This window comes from Corythoichthys intestinalis, chromosome 9, assembly GCF_030265065.1.
Source record: "Corythoichthys intestinalis isolate RoL2023-P3 chromosome 9, ASM3026506v1, whole genome shotgun sequence".
NCBI lineage: Eukaryota > Metazoa > Chordata > Actinopteri > Syngnathiformes > Syngnathidae > Corythoichthys > Corythoichthys intestinalis.
The window spans coordinates 39,682,253-39,698,208 of NC_080403.1; the positions used below are offsets into that span (position 1 = coordinate 39,682,253).

General features: G+C 41.0%; 1 protein-coding gene across 7 annotated transcripts in view; it reads left to right on the plus strand.

The window, feature by feature from the left end:
* cita (citron rho-interacting serine/threonine kinase a) overlaps positions 1-15,956 on the plus strand; it is an 83,460-nt gene that overhangs the window by 11,963 nt on the left and 55,541 nt on the right. For all 7 annotated transcript variants that reach the window (XM_057846689.1, XM_057846690.1, XM_057846693.1 and 4 more), the window contains exons 6-11: positions 2,628-2,770; positions 5,308-5,401; positions 5,485-5,691; positions 7,250-7,403; positions 8,465-8,654; positions 15,246-15,351. In XM_057846689.1, coding sequence (XP_057702672.1) covers positions 2,628-2,770; positions 5,308-5,401; positions 5,485-5,691; positions 7,250-7,403; positions 8,465-8,654; positions 15,246-15,351 — 894 coding nt within the window. The remainder of the gene's footprint in view (positions 1-2,627; positions 2,771-5,307; positions 5,402-5,484; positions 5,692-7,249; positions 7,404-8,464; positions 8,655-15,245; positions 15,352-15,956) is intronic.

The window sequence follows — 15,956 nt, forward strand, 5'->3', positions numbered from 1 at the left end:
TCATTATGGTCGACTAAAGGCCTTTGAGTCTGCTTGACGAATGCGAAACCCTGGCCCACTGACTTGTGCTCTGGGTGAGCTGGTTTTGCGTGAGAGCTGTGGGAGCCAAGTTTTTAAATCTTTAGTGCTAAAAAACATCTCCGCTCTTATTTTTCCACATCGCCCTTGCGTTCTTGTGCTTTGTTCGTGGGCTTGTTGGATATTCTGGCTTGGCTTCTTTCCATTTTTCAATGTTGGATTAATTGAAGACTTTAAATTGCCTATTGGTGTGAGTGTGAATAACACCATGTAACACATATTTTGTTCCCAAGTCCTAAGTGGTATTTCCTGGTTATTTTCTTCGCATTAACATATAAAAACACTTTTGTTTCCCAAAAAGTTTGAATTTGAGGTCACAACTTTGAAATTATATTTTACACTTCTCTTTACTATTGTACTTTCTAATGCTTTTATATTTATGTGTACATTTTCCTCCTTATTTTATAGACTTAGTTTGACCTGAAACACGAAGAAAATGACACTTAACAAATATTTTCTGCATACCGAGGACTTAAAATAGGAAATTTTGAATATACCCTCTAGTGTTAGCAAAACCAATTTTTTACCTTTTTAGTGGCAGTTTTTCATTTAGTTTGGTAGCAAGCAACACAAATAAAAATGATTACAAGCCAGGACATTTTGTTTTTCTTTCAGTAACATGGGGTAATAGAGACTTCCCCGACCCGATCACGTGATCGAATTCAGGCCGATCGCACCAATTTTCAGAGGATTGAAATTCGGTGAAAAGGATTGGGTTTTTAATTTAAAATAAATATATATATATATATATGTTGTTGTTTTTTTGTAAGGGCCTAAAAATAATACATAAACACAATGGCGTTGCCAAAAGAAACAAAAATATATGTTTTATACTCCGCAATACTTGCGGAAAAAGCGGAAGAGGAAATACTGTAAACAGTACAGTACTGTAACATGTTTGGAACACAAGTTCACATTTAAAAAAAAACAAAAACAAAAAAACAAAGGCTTTCAGTATCAGATCGGGACTCTGTATAGGCAGATTCTCAAAATAAGGTGACTCTGACTCGGGTGCAAAAATATGCGATCAGGATACTAGTGAATAAAATAGTGGTGTATACTGGTTTCATTATGAACCAAATATAGATAGAAAATGTTTCGATACATTGTCATGCATCTTATTTTACAAATGAATTTAGTTTGAACAGTAATAATTATATAACGTGACTCCATTACAGAAACTTTCAAAGAAGGCAGTCAAAACAATTACAAGAAGTATTTCTCGAGAAAGTTTTCCCTCAAAAATAGAAGCAGATTGACGCATTAGTTCATTTAATGGAAAGGAACACAAATACAGGAAAAATATAGAAAATTGTACAAAATATTGAGAGTAAAAAAGTAAACTTTACCAAAAAAAAAAAAAATGTCCACATGTTGTGGCTGAATGCAGGTACCATGGTGCAGGCTACTGTTTTTCTTTCAAAGCTGAGTTCTGGTATGTGAACTAGTAGAACAGTGAGATCAATCGGAATAATACATGAGTTGCTCCGGGAAGGAACCTGAAGTGTGCAATGCGAGGAGCAACTTGTATAAAACAGCAAAGCTTTTGTATTGGAGGACAAAAATAGTCCTCCTAAAAAATGTAAAAGAAACCCTTTTCCATTATAAAAATGTCCTCATGCCTTAGACGCATTGATTTCCCTCAAGTAACTGACAAAGATGAAAACATGTCATTAAAGCTATGAGAATGACAAATGTTGACTAGACCCGGGCCTGTGTGTGGCAATTTTTACAAACTGGAAAGATAACCAACCAATATTTATATTGAAATTGAATTGTTTGACAGGATTGAATACTGTCCAATATTTGTTGATCGCTGTCAGAACTGTTAACACTGTTAGGTGAACCTTTTATGTGTTCTTGTCTGCCTTACCGTCTCCCTATTTGCGTTTTCTTTACTGCCCCTCTGTCTCACCCTGCTCCCCAGCAGAGCATGGAGGAAAATACAAAGCATCCATCTCTATCTGTGTGTTAAAGAGGCTCCCAGTCTCACTGTTGCTAGGTAACACAGCAAAATGCTCCCGCTCATTCAGACTTGCCCGACCATTCATGCACCAGGGGCTCTCATCTGTTATGGCTATAATGGTTGCCGCCTTATAACTGAAATCAGCCTGAACAAAAGCCTTTTATTTTTTGCTTGCAGGTTAGAAATAGAGAGCCGTGTTAGGGGTTACGCTTGTAAACTTGAAGTGTGTTTTGGTACGTGCTTGACGTTTAGACGCACTCGCTATCGATTGGCCCTTTTTGTCATTTTATTTATATATATATTTTTTTTAAACAACAATCGTTCGACTGGAGTGTGGGAGCTAATCTGGTGCCACATCTGATGTTACATAATCTATGAAAGCTACTCTATAATCCTAAACTGAAACATGCTTTGATCACACACATGGTTCGACTGTTGCCAGGTTTTCTAAATATAGGCCCGCTTATGGGCATTTAGAGATGTATCCTCGACATGTCATAGCTGTGTATTTTAGTCACAAACAAACCAGACCGAATATGGATCCCACTGCTATGTTTCTGACTGCATGCATTTGTGCGTTTAGGCAATGGAATACTTGCCAGGTGGCGACCTTCTGTCTCTACTCAACCGATATGAGGAACATTTTGACGAGTCCATGGCTCAGTTCTATTTGGCTGAGCTAGTAGAGGCCATTCATGCTGTCCACCAGCTGGGCTATGTCCACAGGTGAGGCAATACATGATAAATGGGACATTAGATTCAACGTTTTAAGACTAATGCCAAAAAAAATGAGGTTTTATTTGTTGTAAGGGTGTTTTCTGGTCAGAGAAGGGGATTAAAATGCAGTGGAGAAAATAAGTATTTCAACACCCTGCTATTTTGCAAGTTATTCCACTTAAAAATAATGGAGGACTCTGACATTTTCATCGTAGGTGCATGTCCACTGTGAGAGAGGCAATCTAAAAAGAAAAATCCAGAAATCACAATGCAATGACATTGCCTAAAGCAGGGGTGGGCAAACCGGTCCTTAAGGGCCGCAGTGGGTCCTGATCTTTGTTACAACTGATCCAGCACAGGCAGTTTAACCAATGAGAGGTCCGGGGAAAAGAGAAGCACCTGACTGCAATGAACTGATTGCACTTGTAAGACACCAGATTGGTGAAACGGTGTCCTCTTGATGGGTTGCAATGAAAACCCGCACCCACTGTGGCCCTTTGTGGAATAGTTTGCCCACCACTGGCCTAAAGGCAGCATATACAGCGTAAACAAGATGGGCCCAAGGACCGACCCTTGCGGCACACCATAACTGACTCTGGAATACGGTGATGATTGCTGGTTTACATGACAAACTGGTACCTATTGGACAAATAGGATTTAAACCAGCAGAGGGCTGTTCCTCTAATGCCTATGTCCCATTCTAGTCTCTGCAATAAGATATTATGGTCGATTGTGTCAAAAGCTGCACTCAGGTCCAACAGAACCAGGATCTATCTATCAGCTAGAATTCTGATCCTGAAAGACCTGTTAGTCCGCCTATTCAAAGTCCACCTCCACTCCATGTATTATCTTGAATCAGATGCACTCGTTTGAGGTCAATAACAGCATAAAGACACCTGTCCACCCCATGCAATCAGTAAGACTCAAACTTGTAACATGCTCAAGACCAAAGAGCTGTCCAAAGACACCAAAGACAAAATTGTTCACCTCCTTAAAGCTGTAAAGGACTACGGAGCAATTGCCAAGCAGCTTGGTGAAAAATGGGCCCACTGTTGGAGCAATCATTAGAAAATGGAAGAAGCTAAACATGACTGTCAATCTCAATCGGAGTGGAGCCCCGTGTAAGATATCACCTTGTGGCGCCTTAATGATCCTAATAACAGTGAGGAATCAGCCCAGACTACACGACAGGAGTTGGTCAATGACCTAAAAAGAGCTGGGACCACCGTTTCCAAGGTTACTGTTGGTAATACACTTAGACGTCATGGTTTGAAATCGTGCATGGCACGGAAGTTTCCCCTGCTTAAACCAGCAAATGTCAAAGCCCGTCTTAAGGTTGCCTATGACCATTTGGATGATCCAGAGGAGTCACAGGAGCTATTTTTGAAGTCAGATGAGAGTAAAATAGAACTTTTTGGTCATTCCACTAACCGCGTTTGGAGGGAGTAGAATGACGAGTACTATCCCAAAAACACCATCCCTACTGTAAAGCATGGGGGTGGTAGCAGCATGCTTTGGGGGTGTTTCTCTTCGCATGGGACAGGACGAGTGCACTGTATTAAAGAGAGGATGACTGGGCCCTGTATTGTGAGATTTTGGGAAACAACCTTCAGTCCTTCAGTCAGAGCACTGAACATGGGTCATGCCTGGGTCTTCAAACATGACAATGACCCAAAGCACACAGCCAGGAAAACCAAGGAGTGGCTCTGTAAGAAGCATATCAAGGTTCTAGCATAGCCTAGCCGGACCGAAGCCCAATAGAAAACCTTTGGAGGGAGCTCAAACTCCGTGTTTCTCAGCGACAGCCCAGAAACCTGACAGATGGGTGGGCCAAGGTCCCTCCTGCAGTGTGTGCAAACCTGGTGAAACACTCTGTAATTGCAAAAAAAGGCTACTGTACCGAATATTAACATTCGGTTTCTCAGGTGTTCAAATACTTTTTGGAGCTGAATCACACAAATAAATCGTTTAAAAAAATCAAACATTGTGATTTCTGGATTTTTCTTTTTAGACTATCTCTCTCACAGTGGACATGTACCTCCGATTGAAATTTCAGACCCCTCCATGATTTCTAAGTGGGAGAACTTAATAAAAATAGCAGGGTGTTCAAATACCTATTTTCTTCACTGTACTTTGAGTAATTGCTTTCAGAATAGTAATAGAACTTTTTCTGATTCCAAAATTATTCATAACAGTGGCAGTTTTCAAGTTTCAAGGAAGTAAGAATTCTGAAGGACCTTTTTATTGCTAATTAGAACTTGAAGCATTCTTAACAGTTATAACTGAGGTAATTGAGGCATGGAAATATTTTGTCAAAATGTAAAAAAGAAAACTTTTTGGTCTTTTGCTACTTTTTGGAGTCATTTAGAGCTAAAATATAGCCAACCATTAACAAACAAATTCACTGACTTAAACTTGCCTTGACTAAAAATAATGACACCCATTACAATCTAGCAGAATGTACAATATAGTCATGGCAGACGTTATAGAAATGCATCAATTGCCAAATATGTGGAAACAATCTCTTCTCAAATGACCACCTGTAGAGATGTCAAGCCTGAGAACATTCTCATTGATCGGACTGGGCACATTAAGTTGGCTGACTTTGGATCTGCTGCCAGGCTCACAGCTAACAAAACTGTAAGTGCGTTGTAAAGTTTGCTCTCTGTATTAATGGCCGTATTGTTGATGGGTGCATAACTGTTTCATTTATCTTCGTCCAGGTGGCTGCTCCCGCAGTGCCTGTGGGAACCCAAGACTTTCTCTCCCCCGAAGTCTTGGCAGCCATGAACGGGGGCCCTCAAAGCACCTACGGTATCGAGTGTGACTGGTGGTCCCTTGGGGTCACAGCATATGACATGATCTATTCCAGGTTGCCTTTTTCTGATGGCACTCCAACAAGGACCATCCACAACATTCTTAACTTCCAGGTTAACTCAACATGTGGAAACACTTTCATGTTCAGTTCCAGCATGTTCAATGCCCAAATGTTAATGTTAATATTGCCTGCTTGTAGGAACGTGCCGGTATGATTTACCTTAAGCCAAAATATTACGGTTTCACGGTATCACGGTATTTCAATTACCGCTCTAACCTGAGATATCAGGGTCTGTGGCTGCAGGGAGCCTAAACCTTTAGCCACAGCTCAACATTATAACCATCAGAACAAACATTATTGAATTATTTTCGAGAAAAAGCATGTGTGTATGGCTCGTATCGTCTCTTTCTCGACACAGACAGTTGCCAGAGAGAAAAACCACCGCTAGACACACTAAACATGCTTGAGTTAATTCTCGTAGCTGGTGGGAAACGTTTGACAGTGTTTACTAGAGGTGGGAATCTTTGGGCACCTAACGATTCGATTACGATTCAGAGGCTACGATCCGATTATAAATCGATTATTGATGGACCCCCCCTCCCCCCCCTCCCTTTTGTCTACTTTATAGATTCAAGTCAATATTTAACCGATTTAGGAGTATTTTAGATAAAAAGTTAATTAGGTTCGCTTGGAAGGTTCGCTACAACAGCCTTGCAGGGAAGTCTACTGCTTTAAGATGGCGGCCATTTACTAACGCCCACATCTAGCTTTCTGTAGATGTGCTGCTAACGCCACCGAGTCTATATTGCATCTAGCCCTATATAAATATGACATCTACCGTAACATTATGTGGACGTACCTTGTAGCAGCTGTCGGCAGCAATCAGGTATGTTGTTGTTATTTTTTTATCTTGCGGCATAACTTGAGCTAGAGCTGTGAGTTGAGCGTTGGCCATACCCGAGGGGCCAGGTAATGACAAGCATGATGTTTAGCTACTCTCGCTCCGTTCCTCATTGCATCCCGAAGATCGCGTGGCGCACTGAGTGTGTTTTACTTCCGCTTTACTTGACATATTTCAATAATCGGAATTTGGATGTTTGTGAATCGTTCTCGAATCTTCCACGGCCGAATCGCGAATAATCTAAGAATCGGAAATTTCTCACACCTCTAGTATTTACTCACCTTTAATTTTGTATAAATGCGAAATCATATTGGATGTATTGCCTACTCGGCAGCCACCCTTCCCAAACATGTTTTACATGTCGGTTGGCCCTCCTCCTCGAAGCCGCAGCCGTTTGTAACTTTTCTGTAGCTCAAGTATTCCCACACTAGCGATTTCGTTTTCTTCGATGGGGGTAAATGGTCAGGAGTTTCACCTCCTCCAGCCATCGTGTAGCACAGCTGACTCACTGACATTGACCACCAACCGGTGGCGAAGAGTTGAGCCTTGCAGCTCCAACCGAAGGATTTGTCAAAGCATTTTTAGGACATAAAAAATAGCTAATACCTTATGAACAGTATGACGGAATTTTTTTGTGGTTTTGAAACCTTGACGTTTACATACCATGGTATACCTTGAAACCGGTAATCGGCACATGTCTACCTGCTTGCAACAGGTACTGTACATATGAACTGATTGAACTTTGACTTGCTTGTTGTGTTACCTATAGACTTTTCTGAAGATTCCAGAGGAACCGCGAGCCAGTAAACAGTTTGTTGACCTTGTGCTTAATTTGCTGTGTGGAACTAAGGAACGTCTAGGATTCCAGGAACTCAGATGCCACTCGTTTTTTTCCAGTGTAGACTGGAACAACTTACGCCAGGGTAAGGAAGTTCTGCCTTTTAATTTTCACCCCCAAATGAAACAAGACGTATTACTTGAAAGACAATGTATGAGGGCAACACGGTGAAAGAAACGCAATATAATCAAATTGTGAGGTTGTTACAACAAAAAGAACACCCGGTCCTACATTGCATTGCTATGCGTTGGCAAAGATCCATTTCCGCCCAGAGACGAATTGAGAGGTGGTAAGGGCAAGAAGAAAAGCTAAGGGAATCAGGTGCATAAAGTTTTTGTCGAGTTAACAAAAATAGACAAAAAACAATGCCTTACTGATTGCATTGACAGCATGCTGTAACTGCTGTAGTTAACGGAGAAAGACGTAGATGTTGACATTTTCAGCTGAGCATCTGTGACAAAATCACACATAGTCACACTGAGGAACAGTTTCAATCAAGTGTGGTCACATTAGAATGCACAACAATGCTGTGATTCCCAAGTGTGTAGGCTATTTGGAATACATCCTGTCACTTATTTTTGGTTTAATGACGTTATTTCCCAAAATTAATATGCCAGCGCTATCCTCTCTTCCTCTCAGACGTTCTCCTCTTTTCTGGATTTGAATATATGTTTGGAATCCATTCCACAGTGTCATCTGCAGACTAGGAGGCAATGTTTCGAATTATCATTAATCTTTATTCGCCAATGGAGGACAATATACAGCAGTTTAGATTTAGTCTTCTTTTCACCTGAATTCCATGATATCATACGTAAACAGTAGAAAAAGAAGGGAAAACATCTTATGTATTTGTAAATCTATGCAGATTGAGCTTTGTGCTTCATCTCTGGTTTAAGCTAGGAAGCTTACACTGCTGCAGTGAGAGAGGGCAAGTGAGCATGAGAGAAAGTGAGTGAGCACGAGGAGGGAGGGACAGAGGCAGCATCAACGTGCGACTTACCGCACTCTCGGAGCACATTGCTCTGTGAGGTTCCTCCTCCCCTCCGTCTTTCCTCTACCCACCCCTTTTTTTTTAACTAACCTCTTCGCCTCTAAAAAGATTTTCCTTGCCTTTTTCACAGTACTCAAATTTTCTGCCTCCCACAGTTCTTCCACCTTTTGTTCCTGCATTGCATGCAGAAGATGACACCTCTAATTTTGAGGAGCCGGATCAGGCAGCCCCTCGGCCAGCCTCGGCATCCAAGCGAGGAGCTCCCCCTGTGGGCTTCCAGGGCAAGGATCTCCCCTTTCTAGGATGGTTTTTCAGCAGAGCGCTGACAACATTGGCCAAATCTGAGTAAGTTGCATCTGTTTATTTTGCAATGCTAGGCTTTTTTTAATTTAAACACAACACCTCTTACATTCTACCTCAAGTCAACACCTTTGTTAATTAGAGACCCCATCCTGCCATTGGTATTTTCGGTGCCGCAACATTTCTCTTTACTTTAATAACAAATTCCAGGTAGCATGGCTTGAGTTAAATGGACACTTGGCTTATCATTAGGGTCGTGCCTGTTGCGACCAAAAATTTGTTTGACCATATGCTGTGTGCGACAGAATAAACAAGGGGGTTCACCTAATCTCCATGTGTTGTTTCTTTCCCTGCGATTTTTGTTTTTTGTGTGTCTTGAGAGCAAATTGCTGGGACGATGCCCATAGAATGCAAATTCATGGGTCAGAGGCTGTGAGCTGGTGTTATCTTCCCATCGGTGCTTATTGGTATGCAGCTGAGTGTGTCAATGAGGTTCGCTGAGAGGTGGAACACCCCTCCCTCCACGCACACACACACCCACACACACAGACATGCACTCACGCAGCGACATTCCCGCCCTCTCTACTGTTATTGTGCTGCTTAATAGCATTCTGAATACAGCATGGGTTTTGGGACCATAATTATCCCTAATGCTATTTGACATCTTCACCTCTGGTAATAATCCAAAAGAACGTGTTGAAGTCTAGCAGCCTGTGCCAGAATGATCGTGTTGGAGACTGCGGAGCATGACAGCTGCAGTAACAGAAAGGAAGATAAGGCGTTAGCAAATTAGAAAGCAAAACGGATGAGAAATCAGATTGGGGTAGAACATCTATTTCCATGGTGACCACTGTAGTGTGTTTTTCTCCCCCAAATTTAATTCCCGGTCTTGACTATTCTCATTGCCTCATCTTATTTTCTTCATCTTTAAATGCCGCTATCCCTTCTTAGTTCACCAGCAAAAGTACTTACAGTACAATTTTTTGCTCAAGTGTATCAAGCAGAGATTGGTGCTCCTACCATATGTCACACTGGTGTGGGTGCATACGAATGCTTAGAGACTCGCAGAAAAATAATTGAGCTCAAGAATACTGGGAATAATGATAATGCTAATCATGTGGTTTGAGGGGTTGTTAGCATCCTTCTTTGTTGTCATTTTGTTTTGGTGAACGTGTTAACTACTCATTAGTACAACTCAAACTCCCTGAAGCAGCATGCCTCAAACACGTGAAATATACTCTGTGCTTTGCTCAGGATTATTACCTGTATTTATTTTTGGGGACGAAGAGAGTGGAGCCGTTAACAACTTGTTTAAAATTTTGTTTTCTACTATTTTTTTCTCCAAAGAAGCATGCATTTTAAACACACGCACACACACACACACATACATATCTATATGTGACATGTGGTAAATATCCAAGCTTGAATAATTAGAGCTCAGACTAATTGGCAAACAGGCCATATTGCCATGAATAGACACAATAGGTTGCCAGTGGTGAGAGCTTTCACAGCTCCACGGGGAATGATCTGGGGTCACTGAGAAGACCAACAGTTTTCAACCACTCATGAGCCTTCTTTCAAAATCTCCCCTAACTATTGGCCTGTCCTCTAATATATCATCTTCCGGATCTTCCGAACTTTTTCAATCTTCTAACAAACAAACAAAATTATTCTTTCATAGCCTAAAATAAAAGTGAATATCGTGGTGTAGTTTTTCTCCTGCACAAAACTCATTCAAGCATGCTACACGATTGCTTTATGAACTGAGCTACAGATATTCTGGATCAAGACCTTCCCCGAACTGTTCAAAAAATGTTGGAATTGTATAATTGGCTGAAATGTCTTGTTACGCAATAATTCTGTTTCATGAGAACTAACTCGCTTCAATCCAGCCCTTCATTGTTTAGATCAGTGTTTTTCAACCTTTTTTGACTCACGGCACGTTTTTACAGTGGAAAAAATCTCGCGGCACACCATAAACCAAAAATGTTCCAAAATTATTTTCTGTACAGTATATTTAATTATAAAATAATTTCTCAGTATGTATGTATACTTACTCAGTGTGAAACTTGAGCCTGCTTAGATGAACACAAAGTCTATATCTAGAAATGCACAATAATATCGGTCACCGATAATTATCGGCCGATAATGGCAATTATGACGTCACAAAGATAATCTAGATAAAACTAAATTCAACCGATAATGCAATCCGATAATTATATACTTTGATTTAGCCTCCAAATGTGCGCAATCAACAGTTTTGTCCAATTCTGCTAGTTTTAAGGAGGTGTTTTTGCAGTGTAGTAATGTGATATATGTTAAGAATGGCTTACTTTTAAAGGCATTTTGTGCAACTTGGGTGTTTACTCTCGAAGTAATTGTTGCCAAAAGCTTACCATTACACAATTTCAATGCCGTTGTTTAGATGTTGGAATTTACTACTTGTTCACATTTGATGTGGAAAAAAATAGCACTGAATTACATTTTTGCACAGTAACATTTGATCTTTGCATACTTTAAAATTTTACATACATATTAGAATAGAATTATCGGCGTGACATTATCTGGTGAAAGGGGCAGGAAATGATCAGTTATCGATATCGGTTGAAAAATGTATTATCGTGCATCACTATCGATATCCATATTTTTCAACAGCTCTCAGTCTTTCTCAGTTTTTATTACTATTTATTTATTTATTTATTTTATTTATTTATTTATTTTGCAGTGAGGCTTGAAAAAGCTCAGAATTATCAGACAGGGGGACTTGAGCAATGTCTTTAACCGCATCGGGGCCGAGCATTTCGCAGACAATGGCTTTGCAGGCAGGTAGTATTAATGTCTCAGTCACGGTGTGGGACTTTTTGGATTTAGCAACAAGGTAACTGGCTTTGAGGGCTTTCTCATTTACCTTCGTAGTTTTTATCAAAAAAGTTGCCTGTTTCTCTGTGTTTTCACGAAGGCGAACAAAATAGTCCATCGAGTAGTTTTGGAGTGACGGATGTTTCGTTTGGAGATGACGTTTAGGAAAGCTGCTCGTGTCGCGTTGAAGAACTGCTCGGATTTCTAGCAGTCAGCTATTTTGCTCTCCTTGACAATGTGTAGGAATAAAACACAGGGGGAGGACTGACGCTCATCACATATGGATGAAATAGAAAGGACACTTTTGAGTATATGGACATATGATGAGTCTAACCAAATAATGTGCTGTAGACGTGCTGGGGTCCACATTGTTGCGGACAAGGTCGTTGATGGCTTAAAATCCGAGCAGTTTTTGAACGCGACATGAGAAATATTGCGCTCATCTGCACACGACCGAGAACTTTCTACCTACTCCTTCCCACCTTACTACTGCAACTCCGCCCGACGACGTAAAGAAAACATTGTAATAGCCCCGAATGGGGAAATAGAACGGAGAGGAGTCGGTGACCACTTTTCCACTTTATTGTGGCAACAATGGAAAATAATAAATAGAATAACAGCGACATCCGCAACATGCGACCGCTAACTCGAGAGGAGTCCGGCTGCAGCCCACCTCTTTCTCTGGCTTGGCTAAAGGCCGAGTTACTCCGCTCTCACGGCTCACGCTGTTCTCCCTCTCTCCTTGCTTGCTTCCCGCTACGTCACCACTCTGCAGTCTGATGGCCCCTTCAAGGGCCCGCACAGTTACGGACAGTACAATATTTATATATACAGTGGGGAGAACAAGTATTTGATACACTCACAATGGGAAAACCCATTGGCAGTGTATCAAATACTTGTTCTCCCCACTGTATATATGAATGCGACATTAGATAATTTCTCGCGGCACACCTGACGATCTCTCACGGCACACTAGTGTTTTTTTTTTTTTTTTTTTTTGTGTAGCACACGGTAAATGTTGTTAACAACAGTTAAGCTAATGCAAGTATTGGTAATACAAAGTCACAGCAACAGTGACTTTTTTGGATGTGGGCAAATTTGCTACAATATCAAAATCGCTCATTAATTAAAGAATATTCCTCTATCACTATGAAATTGCATGTTGATTATCATCACATTTGACTTTTTTAATCTGTACTGTCAAAATATGTTTTACTTCAAATTAAAAAAAAAAACTTGATTGACATTAATTGATCATTAAAATAGTCTGGCGTCTCAACGAAGACCCAAACAGCATATTTGTTGGTATTTATTCTAACAGCATCATTCTTATTTTTTTAAAACTTTTTTTCCCTTCAATCAAATCAGATTTGCCAGCGCAGTGACTTTGACATCAATTCCTTCTTTGATTTACTCAGCGATATATGATCATTTATTTACAATCCACCAGGAGATGCACAACAAATTCCGTATTCAGATGTGCAGACTGTCCTTTAAATAACTTCTTTCCTTTCCTCTTTTCATAAAATTTGGAATCAGTTCTCTATAGCCTAGACCCCCCCCCCCCCCAATACCCTTCAAACCTGGTTGAGATTGACGTCACTATCCGTTAATTTTTATTTGAACCTAACATGCATGTTTTTAACTAATGAAAATAACTTTTTTTAAAAAACTACAACTGCCCAGCTCGCTTCCGAAACATTTCATTAGCCCACCCAGAGACATGAGCGTGCATGTCCTTTACTGGCTAATTTCGACTCTCTCGGCAACAATAAATCGCCAACTAATTAATCAGCGACAAAATATTTTAAATTTGACTCTGAGGATTGATACATCTTCAAGATATGCCTATCAAATTTCATTCTGATCTTACCGCAAATAACAGAGAAGTACATATTTTAGTTAGTGTCCTTACCAAGGAGAACAACAAGGCGAGTGAGACCTTGAGCCTTCTATTCTGCTCGTCTTTAAAACCGTTATTTGTGGAGGAAAACCACACAATTAATGAGAGAACAAACAAACTCCATACAGAAAATGAAGCCATTTAAAAACAATATTTTGTCAGGGCAGAATTTCTAGTCAGTCCGTCCATCTGTCCGTCCCTCCATCCATCCATCCAACCCTCCCTCCCTCCTGATGCAAACAGGACCGCATCATCTGCAAAAAGCAGCCATTCAATCCTCAGCCCACCAAACTGTAATCCCTCTCCGCCACGACTGCGCCTCGATATCCTGTCCATGAAAATCACGAACAGAATTGGTCAAAAAGTGCAACCCTGGCGAAGTCCAACACCCACTTGGAAAAAGTCTGACTTACTGCCGAGGACACGAACACAACTCTCACTTTGAGTGTACATAAATCGGATGGCCCTAAAGAGTGGCCACCTCACCCCATACTCCTACAGTACCTCCTACAGTATATCTCGGGGGACCCGGTCATACGCCTTTTACAGGTCCACAAAGCACATGTAGAATGGTTGAGCTTACGCCCAAGCCCCCTCCAGGATTCCAGCGAGAGTAAAGAGCTGTTTGACAACCAGAACGGAGCCCACATTGTTAATCCTCGATCCGAGGTTCGACAATCGGCAGGACTCTCCATTTCAGTACCTAGGAGTAGACTTTCCCAGGCAGGCTGAGGAGTGTAATGCCCCTGTAGTTGGCACTCCCTCTGTTCCCCCTTTTTGAAAAGAAGTAACCACAACCCCAGTTCGCCACTCTTTTCGGCACTGTCCCAGACTTCCACGCAATGTTACGCAGTTATGTCATGATTGTCATCCATGGCAGCCCCTCAACACCCAGAGCCTTCAGCCGGTTCAGGCGACTCTCATCAACACCTAGGAGTTAGCCACCGCAAAGTTGTTTAACCACCCTGGTGACTTCGTCCAGAGAGATTGAGTCAATTCCCCCATTATCCTCCAGGTCTGCCTCGAAACAGAGGGCGGGTCAGTTGGAGTTCAGGAGATCCTCAAAGTGTTCCTTCCAATGACCTTCCAATGACCGACAACCAACTCAGTCCAGCTCAACAGTGTTCCATCCTTGCTGTACACAGCTCGGATGATCCCCCAGTTGCCCCTCCTGGGGTGCCGGAAAGTCTTCCAGAACAATGATGGTGCCATCTGAAAGTCTGTCTCCATGGTCTCTCCGAACTCCTCCCACACCCTCTGCTTTGTCTCCGTCACAGCCGAGGCTGCAGTCCTTTGGGCGGTACCTTGCAACTGCCTCAAGAGTCCCCAGGGACAACATGCCCCTGAAGGTCTCGTTCTTGAGTCGAACAGCTTCCCTGACCACCGGGATCCACCACGGTGTTCGAGGGTTACTGCCCCTTGAGGCACCTATGACCATAAGGACCACAGCTTTCAGCTGCAGCTTTAGCAATGGAAGCATTGAACATGGACCACTCAGGTTCAGTTTTCCTCAGCCTCCACAGCAATGTGAGAGAAGCTCCTTCCTTTTTCAATCTATTATATCACCTTGTGTGTACTGAATGTTGTAGGTGCAGTATGTACTGCAGTATACATTATTTACAATTCAATTGAGTGATTTTTTTTTTTTCCCTCCCGAAGGGGAAAAAAATGTAGTTCTATATCTACCATCATCATACCAACATGAAATAGTAGAATTTGACTTACAGAAAAGCAACTTTTTTGGAAACACCAGTCAGTTTGTTGTTATGATGTATTTTTCATGTGTTACACAGTATTCACCATCCTTGTAGGTAAATTTGAACAAATTTGCCTTCATAAGAACTGTAAGAACTTTGATGTCTTTTCGACTTAAGGGCAGCTTCTGCAGGCCTCAACTCTCCTGCTAAGACCAACTCCATGGAAAAGAAGCTCTACCTTAAAAGCAAGGAATTACAAGACACCCAAGACAAATGTCACAAGGTGAGGATTTTCCGTAGGTGCGCACGTCACACCACCCGCTGGTTCAAAGAAGCACTTTTCCTCAAGCGTTTGCGTGTATTTCATTGTTGTTTGATGTTTACGTTATCTTAACACGCTTGTTGCCACCTTACCTGGGAAAAATACATTCATGTTACAATTTTTTAAAACTTTTTTTTCAATCTTGGTTACAGGAGTAAAAATCCCAAACTCTGTCACATACATCACAAGGAAATAAAATCTCTTAAAGAAGTGACTTCCAACTGTTTTTGATAAAGTGCAGCATAATAATGTAATAACAGTAAAAAAAAAAAATCACAAGCTTTTAGAGCGGAAGGTGACCTAAAATTTGCGTCAAATCAATTTTTTTTTTAGATTCATGAATAAAGACATAAGCCATGTGACGAATTTGTAATAGTTACCAAATATTTGAAATTTTTGGTAAAAAAACAAAAACAAGAAAAAATGTGTACATACAGTAGTTACATAGTTTTTTGTGAACAACTATGTAACTACTGTATGTACATAATTATGTAAAACTAAAAACCTGAATTGGTAATGGGTAAAAATATATGAAAAATCTTTATAAAATACATCTAATATAAGAA